This window comes from Phytophthora cinnamomi (genome assembly GCF_018691715.1).
Source record: "Phytophthora cinnamomi strain GKB4 chromosome Unknown Contig38, whole genome shotgun sequence".
Lineage (NCBI taxonomy): Eukaryota > Oomycota > Peronosporomycetes > Peronosporales > Peronosporaceae > Phytophthora > Phytophthora cinnamomi.
Window position 1 is genome coordinate 1,268,232 of NW_027150971.1, and position 20,213 is coordinate 1,288,444.

Consider the following 20,213-nt stretch of genomic DNA (forward strand, 5'->3'; position numbering starts at 1 on the left):
GAATAAACGCAATAGTGAGCAGGTGCCTTCCTTCTAGCGAGCGGACACCTTGGTCGGCGCCAATGTTTTTGCTCCAGCGGGTGCATAAAATATCCACCGATCTCCTGTTTAAGTTTACAACTTACCCACAGCTGTGCTAGCGTCGTCCTCTACTTAAACTTAGTCGAGCCGCTACCTTACGGCGGTCGTTCGAAAGCTGAATCGTTGACATTACCGAACGTGCCGCACGCTGGACGGACGCCCCGCTCACCCGCGCGGTTCCAGCGGCAATGGAGATCTTCCAGGACGGAGAGCTCGAGGCGGAGGTAGGCTAGGCTGCCACTGCTAGTGCTCAGTCGTAGCCTCTGTATCACAACGCCCTTTGACCACCGCCGCTAACGCCACAATGGGCATCTGATAATTCCGTCGTCAGATGCACAAGCGCGAGCTGCAGGCCAACAGCCTCGGGAGCTGGTGGAGCCTCTTCTCCGAGACGTACGAGGAGCTGGTGCAGTCCATCGCCAGCCCCGTGCGCGCCGAGTACTCGGTGCGAGAGCTGGGCGACCGGCAGTTCGTGCTCGCCACAGCCAGCAGCGACGGCGAAGAGTTCGTGCGCGAGGACTTCCACGTGCAGAACCCTCGCGGAGAGCCCCTGGCCTGCAGCTTCTGGCGACGCAGAGCGGTGAGAGATGCTGATCCAATTGCAGACCTGGCGAGCTCGTCGTCATCCTCGTCGCTGTCTGGCGAGGAGGACAAGGCGGCGACTTCGTGCGCAGTGGAGGAGCCTATGGACAACGTCAGCACGGACAGCAGCAGCAACTCCAGCTGGAGCAGCCAGCAGACAGCGACGCAGGTGGACGTGGACCCGTGCATCATCTACCTGCACGGCATGTCCAGCTCGCGCAAAGAGTGCGTCTACCTGCACCGCAAAGTGCTGGCTGCGGGGTTCTCGCTGTTCGCAGTGGACTTGTCTGGCTCGGGGCTTTCCGGTGGTGATCGGGTGTCGTTCGGATACTTCGAGCACGATGACTTGAGGACGGTGGTGGACTATCTGTATGCTACAGGCCGCGCGTCGGCTGTGGGTGTTTGGGGGAGGGATATTGGATCCGCAGCGGCGCTGCTGCACGTGAAAGAGCGTATGCCCTACCGCTACGAAACGATGACGGTATCAAGGAAAGAAGCGAGGAAGTTGGAAGTCGTGGAGGACAGAGAGAACAGGCACATTCTGTGCATACCACCAGTGACGGGTCTGCACTTCCGATTCAGCAGGTACAGCGCATCACACGGCGATTTCGTCCTGCTAGCGATCGACAATGTTCCCGTGCAAGGCCTAAGCCCGGCTGTATGCTATCGACTGATCCAGCGGAGCTGCAAGAACAACGGTGGCAAGGCGCGCTTAAAGGGATTCAAGCGCTCTTCCACCAAGGCTGGAAGCGATAAATTCATTTTTGCGCTGACTGCCGACAGCGCCTACGGAGACATGGAACAGGTTATCTGGGATATGTTGCAGATGATCACCAAGAGCGCCGAGCGTCGCAGTTTGTTTTTCCCGTCGGCGATGGTCACAGCGGTTCAGAAGATCCTGGCCAACTCGATCGGCAAAGCCGGAGGATTCAACTTCCGTGACGTGCGGTTGCTCGACGCAGCGCCGCATTTCGCAGTACCGTGCCTGTTTATCAGCGCATCGAAGAAAGATTTCTTCATGCCCGAGCACGCCAAAGCTCTCTTTGACCAGTACGGCGGGTCCAAGAGCTACATCCAATTCACGGGCCAGATCGACGACAACCGGCCAGCTGAAGTCGTAGATTCCGCCATCGCGCACTTCAGCAAGTGCTTCAAACTGCTCAAGAGTGTAAGTTAGTGAAGTGTTGTGTACAACTATTACTATCAAGATCAAATACAGTACAATGTACACTCTTCCGTCTCGAAGCGCTCCATGGTGATTAATACCCACACTACTGCATTGCACCATTTATTCACCAAGAAACTAACGTTACTGTATTAGCTATCAAAGAATGGCTGGAATCTTCGATCGATTCCGGTTCGGCGCCAAGCGCGATCGGGATGAGGACGTGCTAGACGCCCCCCTGAGTGCCGAGGATAGCACTGAGGAGGTGGAAGCGACAGAGGAGACCCCTGCCAAGAAGAGCAAGCACAGGCAGCGCGAGCCGGAGAGCGAGAAGGAGACGCAAGTGGCCTGCAAGTGGCAAGAGCGCTGGCACGGCATCTGCGCTGACTGCTTTGAGCTAGTGCAGCCTTGTGTGCACTACCCAGAGCGCCGTCTGCGTCTGCTAATAGTCGGGCACAACCCCTCCGACCACGCGTGGAAGACTGGCTACTCCTACAGGTAACAGTGGAGGCCTGGTTTCGGGAGTAGTTCACGAACTAATGATCATTTCTGGTGATGCTAGCAACCCCACGAATCGCATGTGGATGTTGCTGACGGGGACGCTCTCTCCTCAGTCGTGGGAGGGCATCGTGCCAGCTACTGCGAGCATTACGGAGCAAAACATCCTGCCCCACGTGCATGGTGTTGGCTTCACCTCAATTGGGTTGGAGGTTGGTGGCTGCAACTTGCTGAACGCCATCTTCTTGCTGAGCTGACCTATGTTGTTGCTTACCTACATTCAGCCAGGCAACGATGCCTCCAAGTACGGCAAGACAACAAGTATGGCAATGCTCATGTGTACGCGAGACTTTCAGTATTCAAATCTAACTTATTATTGCCTCTGATTGATAGTGGAAGCGTGGCGGGACAGTTTCTTCCGACGCCTACGTCGTCATGCTGCCCAAGTCTGTCTCAATGACCACAATGAGACAGTAGTGACTGCCATCAAGCAGGAAGCTGGCGACGAAAACAATTCGCCGAGACCCAAATGCGAGCGTGCCCACGCCCCCATGCTCGTCGCGTTTTCGGGCAAGCGGCAGTTCAGCTGGCTGTTTTCACCACCGCTGTCTAAGATTGAGAACTACGGTAAGCAAACGAGACTTCCTCCTGGATGGCCGCATGAGCTTCGCGCCGACAGTGAAGTTTGGGTGCTCCCCAGTTCCAGCGGTCGAGCCGCCATGACGACTGCGCAACGTACGCTGCCATATCAACAGTTAGCAGAGCGCCTTCATCAAATTCCTTGGACTCAGCCTTCGAATGAACGAGAGTTTGTTGTGAAGAACGAATAAGGAGAAAATGCTCTTATAATTTTACTTGGAAAACATGCTGACAATCTCGCTGATGTTTGGTCGTTTGGAAGAATCGTAGTCCAGACAGCGTAAAACCGCCTCGCGGAATTCAACAGGGGAATCATCAGCTGGTGTCGGCTTTAATCGCTGCGCAACCACTTCCGTCGCAATAAAAATGTCTGCCATAGTGGGCCCGCGCTCCTTAGACACATGCTCGAAAAGTTTCGTGCGCGACGAAATCTCGCAGAAGATGGCACCAAGAGCGTATACTTCAGCAGCAGCAGTGATCTCCTCACCCTTGAGTAGTTCTGGCGCCCGAGTTGCAATATCTCCGTGGCCATAGGATCGCACGGGCACCAAGTCGGTTCGAAGGCTCAAGGCGTAGTCGAAGATGTCCAGCTTGCAAGTGAACTGTGCATCTAGAAGCACACTCTTGGCCGTCAAGTTTCTTGACAGGTTGACACCCTCGACAGATCGGACGAAATTCAACGCGGTGCTGATATCTTTGGCCATTTGAAGGCGTTGGGGCCATGTCAGCTCAATCTTCTCGTCAGCCAGAACCGATCTCAGGCTGCCGTTGGGCATATGTTCCACAACAAGGAGCACCTCCTCGCGATCTGTCCAGCTAGAGCCCAGGAAACTCACGATGTTGTCATGCCGAAGCGGGACGTACGACAAACGGATCGCATTCAGATCTGGCAACTTCATCCCCAACTCGCGCGGCACAAACTTTAGCGCGACAACCTTCGCATCTTTGTACTCGCCCAGCCACAGGCCTTGAACGCCCAGCTTTTTGTGAAGCGTCACTACGTCCTTGCCGAGATCCATCTCTGCGAGAATCTTTGCTTCGCCTGTAAGCACTGGTTCTGATCCCGTATCGCTCCCACGACCCGTAAGCAGTCCGTCTTCATGATGCGAGAATGTCAGCCGCTCATCCACAAACTTGCTCGCCTTCTTCTTAAATCGCCGGAAGAACGAAAGAACCACGATCAACACCACTGTGCACGCACACACCACGACAATAGCCGTGGTAGACAGCACTGCGCTAGTACTTGAGTTGTTAACCGCCTGTGTCTCCAGAGATCCACCAGTCGGTTCACTACTACTGGCGCTGCCAATGCTCCCGGCATTGAAAGAAGTGGCCGTGCTTTCAACGTCGGCCACGATACAAAATGTCAGCTCCCCCACAGCCTCTTCCTTCAAGCACGACGAGGACGATCCACTACCCGACACGTCCACCGTATTGCCAGTAGCTCTGAAGTCCGAGATGTTCGCCAGCTGCGCGTATTCTTCCTCCGTCAACTCGATCGGGCCCGCGATCGTATTGTACTCCAAAATCCTGCACCCCGACAGCCACCAAGACATTAGAAACACCAGAACCCTCTCCCCAAGTCCACCAAGATCACCACCACGTACAGTGTCGTCACAGCCGTATGCAGCCCCAGCACCGCCGTGGGGAAGGTCAGGTTGCTCTTGCGGATCACCACCTGCTGGATGGCGACCGTCGGCTCCACGTGCAGCTTGTCCACCGTCGCCTCGTCAAAGATCCTGCACCCACCACCACCAGCCATCAGTACCGCCCTCCTCCTGCCCCAGATAGATCTGCGTATCCTCCTCTCACAGCTGATTAAGATCCACTTTATCCGGCAGCCACGCGTCTTCGAACGACGCCGTCATGCCGTCCACGTGGACCTGCACAAGGTCCGAGAGCCCGGCCAGCGAGTCGGCCCCGAAGTTGAGCGCCAGCTGCACGCCGTCGGCCAGCGGCGCGGCGTCCGCCTGCACCAGCAGCTGCGAGACGTCCACGTCCAGCGGCGCGTCGCTCAGCTGCACGTCCACCAGCACCTCCCGGTCAGTGGCGCTGGTCTGTGCGAGCATCTGGGCCAGCGGTGCGCTCCAGTTGGCGAGCGTCCACTCGCCTGCGTCCACGCGCGACTCGAGCGCCACGGGCGTCACGTCCTGCGTCGAGGCCAGCAGCTCCGTGATCGCGGCGGCCGACAGCTGCAGCGGCACCAGCGTCTCGCCCGAGGCCAGCGCGCTCGCGTTGCCGACGCGGGACAGCACGAAGCGCTCGCCGGCCGCCAGCAGCGGCGGCAGCGCCAGCAGCAAGAGGAAGACCCGAGCGCGAGCCTCCGCCATGCTCGCTTCTTCTCTTTCAAAGTGTGAAAAAATGCCAAAAACATGCGATACGGGACGTACAGAAGGATGTTCTCGGGGAAGGTAGTTTGATACGTATGTTGTTTCGCAATGGATTCTGCAGTGCAGGTTTACTCATAGAATGAAATGACTAAAAGGTTTTGGATGGGAAATAGAAATGAATAGGATATAAGGTTTGAGTAATATGTAGAGGATGCACTTGGTGTTTGTATGGGCGAGAAAGTGGACAGGCGTCATTGTGCAATCCTTGCCGAGCCTCGAGGCTCGGCCTTTACGGCGGCACGAGGTTTTGGCTGGTGCGCGGGACGCGAAAGCGATGGGATCAGGAGATTTGAAGGGCGGAACGAGGCATCGCGAAGCGAAGAGAAGTGAGGTGGGGCGTGGACTGTAATATCATCAGCAGCGAAAGCCAACAGCAGCCTCGAAAGCTGTTCAAAGCGTGTGCCGCATATGGGCCTCGGGCAGCTACACACATTAGTGCACGGCGCCGGCAGCCGTGAGCCCACGGGATGACGCGGAGGAAGCTTCCTCAAGAAAGCAGTGCGATCTGCAGGGTCCACGTAGCACCGGATACTCGTGCAGCAAAAGACTCGCGAAATTTGTGCGGCGCCGCCAGCTCTCGCAACGCTCTCCTGAGACTCAAACTGAGCAACGCGGATCGTAAGTTGAGCGGCCGGGCCATACGCGCTCTGGTCGCCGACCATCCAGCCCCGCTCCTTCGCGAAGAGCTGGTTGAGGTCGCCGCTACATTTAGTTTGATCGACGCAGACAGAGCGACAGCAACTCGGCGCAAATACTGAACAGCCTCATAGCATTCTCAACAAATGAGCAAAACCCGCTTGCAATCGATGCTGAGCTCTTGGGGTTGGCTCAATGTCGTTCTTCAGAAGGAAAACATCCTGCCTGTCCCTAGATATCTATCTGGCTGTTGGCGACACCGCATCGTTCAAGGATAGGAAGACGAACTGCGCAAGGAGAACGACACGCGAAGAGGCTTGATCTTTTGTCATTCTGCACCTCGCCGCCGGAGTGAAAACTCCGAGCTGCTGCAGTTCTCCCTGTGGCCACGAAGACGCGAATTAGTAGTACTATAGTACTAGCTAATATAGTATCTAACGCTAATACTGCTATCCAATTTTAGACGGTGTTATGTAGACTACATGTATGGCGCAGTATTCACTATTAACCCTTTGACTACCAGCCAGCTGGAGTGATTTATAGGTCCATAGGGACCCATAAGAGGTCTAATCGCAAGATGCGATTGGCCAAAACTAAAAGCTACGAGACGACGGCAAAGCACTGTACAACCTAACAGGTCTCCATGGACCTGTAAAATGCATTACCGCACGAGCCACAAACAGTTCGTGTGACCTGCCATAATTGTTTTCTCGTCTAGCTAGCAGCCCCGCCTCCCCTTCGTGGACAAAAGAACTTCGATGCGTTGTTCAATGTAGCCGACGACGACACGTGAGACTGGGAGACCGACATGGACCCTGGCCTGGAAGGGTGCGGAGCAGGTTCGAATGTATACGAGCTAATATTCAAATTCATACATCAGGCAACGCTACAGAATCCTAACCAAACTAGATAAGCTTACAGTGATAGCGTTATAGCAAGCCAGTGTGAATGTTACGCAGGATTGCATGTGCAGGAGTGCGAGCGGTTGGCGGATGTAGATTGAAACTGCTACTACATGGGGTGCTCGGCTAAGCACGCATACTTGGGATAATGCTATAACGGGCCCGACGCCACCGCTCGGAGGTCAGCATCCTCAGTGGGCTCGCCGTGATGTCCACCCCAAACGGCTCCTACTTCCATAGACCATTGCCGTTGTAGCGACACTGACCAGGGCGCGACGGCATGTAGCTCGACCTCTCAAACTTTTGATTGGGAGTACCGTGAAGTAAACCACCGTCGCCACGTGTAAAAATTGGTGTTTTTGATTGGTCGTTTTTTCCCCTGTGCGTTGAATTGATTTGCTGGAGCCATAGGTCCAAGGAGACCCGTAAGAAATCTCTGGTAGTGAAAGGGTTAACAGGCGATCCAGTTAAGAAGAGGGAAAAAGGGCCCAAAATGGGGAAAATCGTCGAGCCAAGTAATTGCGGTCTTTATTTTCAGGTCGTGAAACTAGCATCATCAGATAGATCGATATTTCAAACCTATAAATATGCTGTCTTTATTCACTTGAACGCAGCTCACATAATATGCTAATATTATTAGCATGAGCGCCGCCTCCGCCTGATTGCCCTTAGTGTGAATGCGATGCATGTCTAAATTCGGAAAACGAGGAGGTAGAGTGGTCTGCATTGCCCCATCTCTCCACAATGTGTCCCCATCTCTCCACAATGTGTAGCTTCGTCTCCACAAGGACGGCAAGACGGCGGTGGGCTCGTGGGAGGGTGAGAACAATTTGTCCATCGCGCAGTTCGGCAGGGAGAGCGCGCAGTAAGCACCGCCTTCGGTCCTTGCACTCGGTCTCTGTGGCTCAGGTAATGAGCGGATAGATTCCGCCACCAGAGTCTTCTCGTCCCCCCTCCATTTGGAATTCTGCGCCACTGAGAAATCCCCCCCCTCCAACACGTCGAGACGTGCACGTGGCCGAGCCGTCTGTGCCACTATCAAAAAATGTCTCATACGTCCAAATCTCTACAAATGCTTCAAACAGCGCTAGTATCGGCATGCTGCTTGCATGCCTTGCCATGGCACAACCAGTGCAGCTACGAAAGCCGGGCTTGATTCATTCGTCATTAGAAATTCTAGTTATGTTCCGACGAAAATTTCATTGAAATAGGACAATTTCCGCATTTAATTTTTTTTTAGTTTCCCCCAAAAAAGTCCCCCTCTTAACTGGATCGCCTGTTAACCTGTTAACAGGCGATCCAGTTAAGAGGGGAACTTTTTTGGGTTAACAGGCGATCCAGTTGAGAGGGGGACTTTTTTGGCCTGTTAACAGGCGATCCAGTTAAGAGGGGGACGTTTTTGGGGGAAACTAAAAAAAATTAAATGCGGAAATTGTCCTATTTCAATGAAATTTTAGTCGGAACATAACTAGAATTTCTAATGACGAATGAATCAAGTCCGGCTTTCGTAGCTGCACTGGTTGTGTTATGGCAAGGTATCAAGCAGCATGCCGATACTAGCGCTGTTTGAAGCATTTGTAGGGATTTGGAGGTATGAGACATTTTGATAGTGGCACAGACGGCTCGGCCACGTGCACGTCTCGACGCGTTGGAGGGGGGATTTCAGTGGCGCAGAATTCCAAATGGAGGGGGACGAGAAGACTCTGGTGGCGGAATCTATCCGCTCATTACCTGAGCCACAGAGACCGAGTGCAAGGACCGAAGGCGGTGCTTACTGCGCGCTCTCCCGCCGAACTGCGCGATGGACAAATTGTTCTCACCTCCCACGAGCCCACCGCCGTCTTGCCGTCCTTGTGGAGACGAAGCTACACATTGTGGAGAGATGGGGACACATTGTGGAGAGATGGGGCAATGCAGACCACTCTACCTCCTCGTTTTCCGAATTTAGACATGCATCGCATTCACACCAAGGGCAATCAGGCGGAGGCGCTGTTTTCGAGCGCTCATGCTAATAATATTAGCATATTATGTGAGCTGCGTTCAAGTGAATAAAGACAGCATATTTATAGGTTTGAAATATCGATCTATCTGATGATGCTAGTTTCACGACCTGAAAATAAAGACCGCAATTACTTGGCTCGACGATTTTCCCCATTTTGGGCCCTTTTTTCCCTCTTCTTAACTGGATCGCCTGTTAATACTAATTTGCTGGACACAACACGCTACTATACTACTTGAATGGTAATACTGGCGAGTTAACCCTGACTGAGCCACCACAACCAGGGGCTAATCGCAACCGGTGATACAAAGCACGGAACAGCTCGTGGGCGTGAGAAAAGAAGTATATGATACAGCCTAGCGCTAATACTACACCATTGCACGACGTTATTCTCAAAGTCAACACTCAATTTAAAAAAATGAGCGCTCAAACTCAAAACCCTGTCATATATTACCTTACAAAATATACATATCTGCGTAAATCGATTGCAAGGCTTACATGTCTTCGAAGCGGAGCGCACGCTGGTGGTGAGGCAACGAGTGACAGAACGCTCTGTTGCACAACTCCCGTGACGACTTCGGCGAAGAGAGGGTCTGCTGCGAGCTCCAGGAAGGCAGCGCGATGCTCCGTGATTGTCGTTCCTTCTGGAGCACGCAGGATAGCTGGGCGCTGTCGCGCCAGAAAGTGTTTTACAGCGCTCTTGTACACCGAGAACACGTTCTCGATCGGGTTTAGCATCGGAGAGTAAGGACCGAGCTTCAACATCCCAGCCGCCGCAAACCCCTCTTCTTCAAAAACGTCTTTGGACGAGGTGTGGCACGGGGTGATGTCGAGCACCAGGACAACCTCGGCCAGCGGCGTTGACGCCCCGATATGGCGCAGGAAACGCCGGATAAACTCGTTCGACAGTTCAGCCGTGAACGAGCCGAACTGAGACTCATGGTAGGCTACACCCGTGCTCGAGATAACAGCAATAACATGAATGTTCTTACCTTTGCTTGCCACGCTCGTCTGCACCGCACGTTGTCCTCGCTTGCTCCAACCCCGTCCACATGAGCACCACAAGTTGAAGTTGGTCTCATCAAGGTAGAATACCTTCTTGTTATGAGAGAGAGCCGCGTAAAACTTGACGACGTAGTCGTAGCGTTTGTGCTTGTTAATGTCGCTGCTGCGATTCACGACGTCACGATGAAGCTTCGTCAGCGTGAGGCTGTGCGCATCCATAGCGCGACACACGGTCTCTCGGTTGAAGCGCACGTTAAACTTCTGCTCAACGAGCTCAGCCGTCTGAACGAGTGTCAATTCAGGTGTACTAGCGAGCTCGCTGAGCAGCTAAGCAACGTGCGCGTCGACAAGTGTGGTATCGGGAAATGAAGCCGAAGCCAAAACCCAAAGGCGGGACGAGGGACGAAGAAGACTCGAGGCGCCGGCGTTAACTGGCAAGTCACAACCCATCGCCAGTCATTGGACTAAACTCCCTGATCGCTGATTGGCCTAAATAAGCCGGTGACGATGACTCGTCGACGGTCCCAAGTCAAGCGCGGGCGGTTGCAGCTCGCTAAGTACGGTGCGAACCTACTGGCAAGATCCGAACCTATGAGTCATCGGCGCCTGCCCACAGTCGTCGGTGGCGTTTCAGCGGCCGTTTGAGTCGTCGGTAACGCCGCCACGTCGCAGAGAAAGCGCCGAAGAGTCGTGAGTTACAACTGGCGGTCCAAAAACGGACGCGTTTATACTTGATATTTGTATTGATCGATAGGAAACTTAAGAGAAGACCAGATAAGCCTTCGGGCAACAATAACAGAACAGCTTTTCCTCCCAACCACGCAAGGGCGACACCGGTGCCTGCAGTGAACGACCTGCAGCTCAAGGTAAACCTGGTAGGTAGGATTATGACTGTCGGTGGGCACATCTACTAGTGTAGCGTGTGTTCATCCCTGGCAGGGCCAAGAAAGTAGTGGCCGGTGTATTGGTAGCGACGAGTCGTCGCTAGGAACTGGAGGAGCGAGAGCGCACTCCATTTATTTCTTCCCGCCGGAGTATAGCTCCGGCACCCTCGTATCACGCCGTAAAAGGCCGGGACCCTTCCTTCTGAGGGCCTGCGAGGTATATTTTGTGTGTGAGAGCGTGCTAGCCTTTGCTCGTGGCTAGTGACGCTGAGTCTTCCGTCGGTCGACTAGCGGAAGCTCGGTGCACAGAGGAAACACCAACCCGGTGCAAGGGAAAGTTCCTGGCCCTTCAGGTTCTAACCCTAACAAGCCCATTGAGTCTTCGGTGACTTGGTGGGTGTTGTTGGTGGGGAAAGTGTGCCAATATATAAATTAGCGCGTGTTCCTACGCGACAACTATTGCCGCGACCCGGGATTGGTGTGACCTTCTGTGTTTCGTGCTGCTGCAGGTCGATCGACTTTACGAGCAACCAAGAAGAAGAAGAACAAGAACAAGAAAAAAGAAGAAAAAGACGAGAAGAAGACTGGCGAAAGGATCACGTTCAGCGGTACCAGCAACCCCAATGAAGACTGGCGGAACGCGTGGCGACGACTCGACTGCGGCCCTGATCACGCCGCACCTCGACCCGATTGCTGAGCGGACCGTCAGCTTCGACGACTCGATGACTGGATCCGACGCCAAGGACGAAGAAATGGATGAAAACTACGACGATTACCTGGAGGAGAAGGCGCCTGCGCCAGCGGTGGTGACACCCGAGACTCCGAAAGATGCAGTGCTGTCTGCGGGACGCAGCGCGGGCACGCGTTCGTTGTCACGAAACCTCGCGGTTGAGCTTGACGATGACACGCGCTCCGTGACGCGCAACCTCGCGGATGAACTGGATGATGTGGATGGCCCAGGGCCTGCATATGACGACTTAGAAGACTTTGAAGACGCCGCCGACGACTCGAGGTCACCGGTCCTGACGACTCAAGTGACCGAACAAACCTCCGGTAACCGGCCGCCACTCAACGGTGACACGCCGGCGGCCAACAAGGTTCTCGGTCGACTATACGAGGAGATCAAGAAGAGCGACTGGGGTGAGCTATTCGAGCCAACGATGACTCGCCAGGCGGTTTGGGCCGATTTGTGTCACGAGTTGGCTCGCCCAGTGAGTTCGGTAACAATCGAACAAGTGGTGAAGGAAACCGAACGATTTCTGAAAGCATTGGGTCTTCGGCCTCTGGAGTACCCTTCGCCGTCGACTCTGGAGTGCTGGGTGCCGGCCGAAGCAGGCGCGGAGCTCTGGAAATGGAAGAAGCGACTCCGCACAGCCTTCGGCGTGAACTCGTTCACTCTGGACGACTCGCGGAAGACTCGTGCGACTCGCGAAGTGGTCGACCCGGCTAGCGTACCGCTGCCGACGACTCCGAAGAGGACAATCCGCGAAAACCCCAGCCGAAACCCACCGGAGGGGTGTTTAGCGCGTCAGGAGAGCGATCCCCGTACTTTCAAGACTCCCACATGGTGACTCCACCAACTACGGGCTACTCAGACCGCGCTGGACGCACCACCGATGACTCAAAATCAGCCAGGGGCACGAAAAGCAACTCAAGACGGAGCACGATCCGCCGCAGCGGGCCCACCGACGACTCGTCGGACGAAGAAGCGGACTTTACCGGCGATGGAGGAGCGCAGATGGGCGAGTACCTGCGCCAAATCCGTGAGGTGACCGAATCCGAGTTGCTTAACGCGACCCCGAGGATCGAGGTGGCAACGCATCGCCCACTGGGGCAGATCAAGGCGTTTTCGGGCACCAGAAACAGGAGCGAGAACTCGATGCAATGGCTTCGTGCCTTTGTCTACGAGATGAAAGGAACACGAGCATCGCCCAACGATTGGTGCATGCCTTTCGAGCTGAGTCTTCGGGACGGCGCTCTACATTGGTACCGACAACTGCCCAAGAAGACCAAGCGAACGTGGAGCCTCTTAAGCGAAGCTTTCATCAAGTACTATTGCTCCCAGTTCAGCCAGTCAGCGGAGACTCGCTACTACTCAGCCAAGCGCGAAGACAAGGAACATGTTTGCGACTACCTAAACCGGCTCAATGGCTATGCCAGGAACGCCGGAATTCGGTTTGAGAGCAACGGCCGCAAGGCACGCGACCACGTCAAGCGGTTCCTCGAGACTTGCGGCGACCGAGGACTCGAACGGCGCCTGTGCCACCTGCGCATCTCAGACATACATGAGTTGGAAGAGATGATCCAAGATATACTGAAGATTGACGAACGTAGTTCGTCCCGCGAGTCGTCGCTGCCTCACTCTCGAGCTCGGGATGCCTCCCGACGACGTGATGACAGACGTCGCGATGACTCGCGCCGCCACGAGCGCTTGGAGGACGCTCGCCGACGTGATGACCGCCGCCCCGACGACTCGCGGGATGCTTACAACCGTCGCGACCGACGCGAACGAGATTATGAGCGTCGTCGCGGCGACTCACGCAATATGCCTCGCGTGAGCCTAGCTGAAGCATCTGTCGCCGATATCGTCGCCGAACTTCATGGACGGGACACGCGAGACACGCGGAGCGAGCTGCAGCAACAACGCCACAGATATGATGGCGACAGCAACAGCGAAGATGGAAGTGAACACGGCAGCGACGACTCACAACGTTTCGACGAAGACTGGGGTGATAGCTATTCGTCAGACGAAAGCGACCACTACCTTGCGGCAGCCAATGACAACGAACGACGAGTCGCCGCCGAAGGCACGTACGCCCGGTCCGCCAACCGACAACCCTGGGGTGACTCAGCGGGGCGCAGCCAAGGTCGGGGCAATCGGCTCCAGAACCGCGGTCACCGCGACGAGAGACCTCGCCAGTATGGACCGTGCGCGGCCTGCGGGGGTCTGTATCACTCGGCGCACTACTGCCGACGTCGGTGCAAGCTGTGCAAACAAGTACACGACTCTGGAAAATGTGAAGTGTTCCAAGAAATCACCAAGATCATCAAGTCCAAGGTGGACAAGAAAGACCTCACACCCGAGCTCCAAGAACTCCTGTTTTCGGACCATTTAAACTAGGCAGCCCGCCAACTACGACTGGGTTGGTCCCAATCGGGCTGCCACAGTTAGCCGAGCCCGCAATTGAAGCCGAGTGCATCTTTGCATTTGTGGGCGAGTGCGAATGGACGAAGACTGAGCAAAACAACGACATGAAAACGACGGAATTGGAAAAGGAGAGAGGCGATTGCCTCGGTGGAGGTGTATGGTGTGAAGAAGACGATAACGAAGAGGTGGGAGATACCGCCGAAGACTGGCTGACAAGCGCAATACAAGAAGACTCGCGCCGACGACTCGTTCCAGAAGTGCGACTCTTAGCTGGAGAACGGATGGGATGGTGGTCGGCGCAGAAATTTGACAAGCGTGTAAGGATGCGGACACTGGTGAACGGAGCCGTGAACGACTCGCGCACGAGGATATTGCTGGACACCGGGGCAAACGTCAGTGTCATCTCGGAGAAACTTGCCAAGCGACTGAAACTCCGCGAAGTAGTGGGGCATGGACGTTGCATGGATGTACAAGGGATCACCAAGGGCAATATGATGACGACTCGCCGAGCGAAGGTGAAAGTCACCCTTGGATGGGAACGCGTTTATGTTTTTGAAGTCTGGATAATGGATCACTGCGCCGGGGTAGAAGTGGTGCTTGGCACCGATTTTATGATCCCGGCCGGTATCCGACTGGACCTCCTAAACGCAACGGCCAAGCTCCCCGACGAGGTAATGATCCCGCTGATCAAGACACAAAACATGATGGACGAGGCCGAAGGAAGCCACGTCGCGTACGGTCCGACGAAACCAATGCAAATACCGGGCCATGAATGGGACGAGTTCAAACTACAGCGGCGACAGCCCGAGCCGACGACTCACGTGCCGTGGATCCGCCGAACTGAGACGTTCATCCCGACTGTCACCAGGTTCTACAAGGGACGTCCGGTCAGGATTCGACTTACCAACGCCACGGATAGGCCGGCGAGTTGTCCGGTACACTTCCCGGTGATAGTCTGGGTTCCGATTGGGTCGCTGCCGAAGACTGAAGGCTACGTGCGGCTAGATTCCGCAAAGTACAAGGAGTGGCAGGTACTCGCATACGCTGCCGCACGAGACAAGACGCTACTCAAGTGGGAAGCTGAACTCTACCAACAATGGTTGGCCAAGCAGCCTCCAGCGGTGGAACAAGTGCGTTACCCGACACCCAAAGGTATCTTGCAGCGACCTGACGAAGACTCGGCCGAGAAACCACCCGTCAACAGTGAACGTGATAGTGCCGACGACTCGCCGGTGACGGATGACTCAGAATGGATAGCGGAAGAACATCACCGACGACTCGACGCTACTGCCGGCGACTCGACGGGGGTGACGACGACTGACGATGAAGCCATGACTCCAGAAGCAGTTGGATCAGGACTGGAGACTGCTGAGTCGACGGTGCGCCGCGACGAAGACCAAGGACTAGAGTGCAGTCCGAAGAGGCATCCACCGATGACTCAGACTGCACCCAGCCGAGAAGCCGGAGACATCTCAACGACACTCGACCAGACGTTCATAGCAGTAATGCGTGTACTGGCCACGGAAGGTACCGTCGACAGTAGCGACGAGACGGCGGAACACCCGGCAGCGGACATCGAACTGGAGGACTACGCGCATGAATTAGCGTTCCTCCCCGATTTATCGGAGCCGGAACCGACTACACTCGACTACTCGGCGGCGAACGTCAAGAATCCCGAGTTGTCGGCAGACCAACAAGGGAGCCTGATCGAAGTACTCCGACGCCATGAAAGAATCATGATTGCAAGCGGGAATGCACTCCCACCGCCGGCATATGGCGTTGTCTGCGACATAGATGTGCAGGGGCATGCGCCGATCAACCAGCGGGCCCGACGGATCCCATTCAAGCATCTTAAGAAATTGTACGAACTCCTCAAAGGACTGCTCAAGGCAGGGCTCATCGCGTTCTCGGACAGCCCGTGGGCCTCGCCAATCGTCATTGTCCTCAAGAAGAATGGCCAAGACATCCGCCTCTGCATCGACTACAAGATGGTCAACGCGGTAACGGCAATCCTGGAGTACGCCATGCCGCTCGTCGACGACTTGCTCACAGACTTGGAGACTTATCTTTGGTTCTGCTCGCTCGACGCGGCCAGCGGATTCTGGGTCATCCTGATGACTCTACGTGCGCGCAAGATTTCGGCATTTGTGTGTCCTCTGGGGCACTTCGAGTGGCTACGAATGCCTTTCGGCCTCAAGAACGCGCCGATGATCTACCAACGGATGATAGACAACGCGTTGTGGGGATTTGTGCAACCGAAGGGCGGCTGGAACGCCTTTGCAGCAAAAATGAAGGCCGCCGAAGACTCGGCAGAACACTGCCGGCGACTCGAGTCGTCGCCTCGCCTACCAGGCACACAGCGACGACTCGAACCAAGTTTGCAGCTGCCCGCGATGACTCGAAGACAGCTGAACCCATTACTCGACTCATTAACAGCCCCGAAGCCGATATGTTTACGACCAACGAAGCCGACGAGTCGTCGCTGGTACCTGTGTTCGACCGGCGATCCTTCGTGGACGATATCTGTTTCGGTGGCGAAGACTTCGACAGTTGTTTGGCGACGCTGGATCGGCTCCTCAGTCGTTTTGAAGAGTGCCGGTTCAGCGTCAGCTTTACCAAGAGTATTTTCGTGCAAGGACGCGTCGACTTCCTGTCCCATGAAGTGTCAAAAGACGGCATTCGGCCCGATCCGAAGAAGCTGGACGCGATCACTAAGCTGTCTTTCCCACGAACGAAGAAGGGAATGCAGTCTTTCCTAGGTGCGCTAAATTATTGCAGCCGCTTCATCCAAGACTTCGCGGTCTACGGCGCGGCGCTGTACCAGCTGAAGGAAGACGATTTCGCGCCGGAGGGTGACCTCACAGTTGCCCACCGGAGTTTCCAAGCTCTCCAAGACAAGGTTACGGCAGCGCCGATACTCCGCCTCTTCGACCGCACCAAGGAAGTGCACGTCATGCTGTTCGCAAATGAGTGGGCATTGAGCTCCACGCTGCTACAGTTGCATGATGACAAGTTGCACCCTGTTCGCTTCTGCGGACGTGTTTTGAAGGACGCAGAAATGAACTACCATGCGGCGGAAAAAGAGGTGCTAGCGCTGTTGCTACTACTGAAGATTTGCTACACCCAGTTGGCGGAACGGACAATACGAGTCTACACTCGCTTCTCCACATTGGAGTGGATTACCAAGTCGAAGTCACTCTTTGGGAGAGCTGTACAATTCGCGGTATTGCTCTCCCCGTGGCACCTGATCGTCCAACGAGTCAAGGAGAAGGACTGTGCCTTCACCCAGTTGCTCCAGTCGACGGTGACCAACTTCGTGGATCTCGATGACTCACTGGAACTGGTTGCCCCACCGACTAAAGGGTCACCGACGACTCGCATGGACCCAAACTTGCTCTATGCACGCCTACCGACGACTCATACAGGCTTCGTGGTCTCTTTCGATGGGTCAGCGAAGACTGAGAAGTACGGTGGTTACGGCAGTTGTTCATGGATCGTGTGGAGCCTTCCGGAGTGGAAAGTAGTTATTGCAGCGAGCGCTTATCTCGAGAAAACCCCGGTCAACATCGCCGAGTACACCAGCATGAACAACGGCGTTCTCGCCGCGATCGAACGCGGCGCCGAAGACTTAGTGGTCGTGAGAGACTCGAGTCTCACGATCCAGCAATCCCTAGGGGTGATAGCTTGCCGGAAGGAATCACTGATGGCACAGCTGAATCATCACAAGGAGATCACAGCACGGTTGCGGTCAGTCAAATACCTGCACGTGGTACGCGAATACAATGCTGCCGCGGACTCGTTGGCAACAGAAGCCTTGGAGTCAAAAGTTTCCAAGGTCATTCTGAGTGAAACCCGGAAAGCAGAGTTGGCCGGACTCAATCGGATACAAGAAGTGATCTACGAGTCGCCGCCGCAAGGATCAGAAGCACAAAACCTGGTTCCAGGAGGCTCTATTCAAACTCTGAGCGGCGTCTCGACCGTGAAACGCAAGACATTTGCTGACTTCGTACGTCCAGAACCTGGAATGCTACTGGCGATGACTCGGGCGCAGACCAAGAGCAAGAAAAAACATGTCCGATTCACACACGATAAGCCGAAGTCACCGCCGAAGACTCGACCTAACCGGAAACCTCCTGAAATTCAACCCCCGGAAACGACCCAAGCTCCACCAGCAGCTCCTAACGCACAAGACATTGATCCTGTGGAAGTCCAAGAAGAAAGACGACGACGAATAGCTGCCGCTCAGGACGAAGAATTGCGATGGACTAACCTGAAGACCCTGTTACGCGGAGATGTGGAGAAACTTGGATACCGAGCCGCCAGAGATGCATGGAAAATCGCAGATAAGTTCGTATTGTCGGAAGACAATTTGCTACACTACATGGGAACGAGTCGTCGGCGTGAAGCTGAGTCGCAAGAGGAGATCTCGTTGCGTCTGGTGGTACCCACCACGATGATTCAAGAAGTGCTCCAGAATTGCCATGACTCGCTGGAAGGCGGCCATCAGGGTGTGGTGAGAACCTACCAGCGAGTCAAGCGAGATTACTACTGGTTGGGACTCTACACCGACGTGGAGAAGCACGTGAGATCGTGCCCCGATTGCAGCACCAGCAAGAGCCGCCCCCAACTGAAGGGATACTCTCCTGGCAACGTGCTGGCGGAACGACCTTTCCAGTTAGTGTCTATGGATTTTGTGATACCACTGCCGAAGACTCGGAGGGGCAACACAGCCCTGCTACTCTTCCAATGTTCCTTTACGGGTTTCATCATTGCGAAAGCCATGGCGGATACGAGCGCACTCAAGGTGGCACAAGCATTCGAAGAATGCATATACCGACGATTCGGTGCGCCATCACTTATCCGTCATGACCGCGACCCACGATTCATGAGCGAAGTGTTCCAAGCGTTTGCAGAAATGATGCAGTCAAGGTCCCGAGCAACGCTGAGTTACCGGCCGCAAGCCAACGGACAGCAAGAACGGTCAGTCAAGACTGTAATGCAATCCGTCAAGGTATACGCCGAAGACCCGCTCCAACAAGACTGGGACGAGATCGTGTAGCGCTTAGTCTTCGCCATCAACAACTCACAAGACACGACTCGGAAGGAAACACCATTCTACTTGGTGCACGGGTGGGATGCCCTGTCCACGCTGAAAGCCATGTCATCCTCGCTCCGACACGGCACGCCAAAGCAGTCAGACGCACTGGCGTGGCGCCGCGAAGTCAACAGACAACAGCAGATTGCTATGGAAATGGCCAAGGAATACCAAGCCACCGAGAAGACTCGCAGAGCCCGGGAACACAACGCCAAACTCAGCCGGAAAGAGAAGACAATACTGGCGAAGACTCGGGATCACGAGTCGTCGGCGGCGGCACAAGACCAACCGTCTACGGGACAAGACACCCCCGTCCCAAATCACCAGTCGTCCATATATCCCGACTAAAGCTGGTTGATGAGTTTGGAGATCGACCGAAGACTCGCCTCGCGCCCGGACTCGTCGACGACACGCGACTAGACTTTGACGAAGAACTGCTCCCTGAAGATAGTTGGGAGCCAGATCACGTGGCAGGAGAGTATGAAGTTGAAGCCATCCTCGACGACCGTGTGCCGTTGTCCACGGGAACTGAAAGAGCAGTGCGCGAGTTTAGAGTCAAATGGGTCGGCTACGATGAGCCAACATGGGAGCCAGCCGCTAACCTTTCTTGTGGAGGGCTCCTCTATGATTACCTGCGGCGAAAACGAAGTGAACAGCGCCTGCAGATGGTTCAAGTCGCCGACGAAGACTAGGTGGCTATGAGTCACCGCCATGACGACCTGTACTTGGGGCAACGCAGCCCAAGACCACAGACGAAAACAGCTACTGCAGTACTACCTTTTTGCATTTGAAAATTAAAAGCTACCAAGACGGACAGCCAAACTCAACGGCAACTCAGAAGCGGAATTGGAAACGAAAACCAAATGGATAGAAGACGCTGCCGACGACTCGCTTGAACCCGACTTCAACTCAATCAGGATCGGAGGCAACGGCTGCCCGAGCCAAGACACCAAGCAAGCTCGAGTCATCGGAACCACCAGCAGCATCCAGAACTGGTCCTCCCGGAACAGACGCTGCTGTCGGCGAAGACTCAGACGCAGCAGGAACGCGAGCACCACCAAACTCGGCCACCCATTCTGAGCTCAATTCACCCGGCTGCAGCGACGAACTTGGAACAACTCGACGACCAACATCGACGCGCGAAGAACCAGCCGGGACAAAGAGCGGAGCCGACGGGTTGCATGGGACG

General features: G+C 55.0%; 4 protein-coding genes across 4 annotated transcripts; 2 read left to right on the forward strand and 2 right to left on the reverse strand.

The window, feature by feature from the left end:
* Positions 1-269: 269 nt before the first annotated feature.
* Positions 270-1,840, forward strand: IUM83_03381 (putative alpha/beta hydrolase; the record flags this gene model as incomplete). The annotated part of the gene is made up of 2 exons (XM_067927380.1): positions 270-305; positions 413-1,840. The coding sequence occupies 2 exons, from the start codon at positions 270-272 to the stop codon at positions 1,838-1,840; spliced, it is 1,464 nt and encodes a 487-aa protein (XP_067791726.1).
* Positions 1,841-1,994: 154 nt separating this feature from the next.
* On the forward strand, positions 1,995-3,156 carry IUM83_03382 (Uracil-DNA glycosylase-like; the record flags this gene model as incomplete). Its single annotated transcript, XM_067927381.1, has 4 exons — positions 1,995-2,326; positions 2,391-2,538; positions 2,611-2,647; positions 2,720-3,156. The coding sequence occupies 4 exons, from the start codon at positions 1,995-1,997 to the stop codon at positions 3,154-3,156; spliced, it is 954 nt and encodes a 317-aa protein (XP_067791727.1).
* A 21-nt stretch (positions 3,157-3,177) lies between these two features.
* IUM83_03383 (TKL protein kinase) lies at positions 3,178-5,295 on the reverse strand (the record flags this gene model as incomplete). The annotated part of the gene is made up of 3 exons (XM_067927382.1): positions 3,178-4,495; positions 4,573-4,704; positions 4,778-5,295. The coding sequence occupies 3 exons, from the start codon at positions 5,293-5,295 to the stop codon at positions 3,178-3,180; spliced, it is 1,968 nt and encodes a 655-aa protein (XP_067791728.1).
* A 3,959-nt stretch (positions 5,296-9,254) lies between these two features.
* IUM83_03384 (Replication protein A 70 kDa DNA-binding subunit) lies at positions 9,255-10,116 on the reverse strand (the record flags this gene model as incomplete). Its single annotated transcript, XM_067927383.1, has 2 exons — positions 9,255-9,260; positions 9,391-10,116. 2 exons carry the CDS (start codon positions 10,114-10,116, stop codon positions 9,255-9,257), a joined length of 732 nt encoding a protein of 243 aa, XP_067791729.1.
* Positions 10,117-20,213: the final 10,097 nt, after the last annotated feature.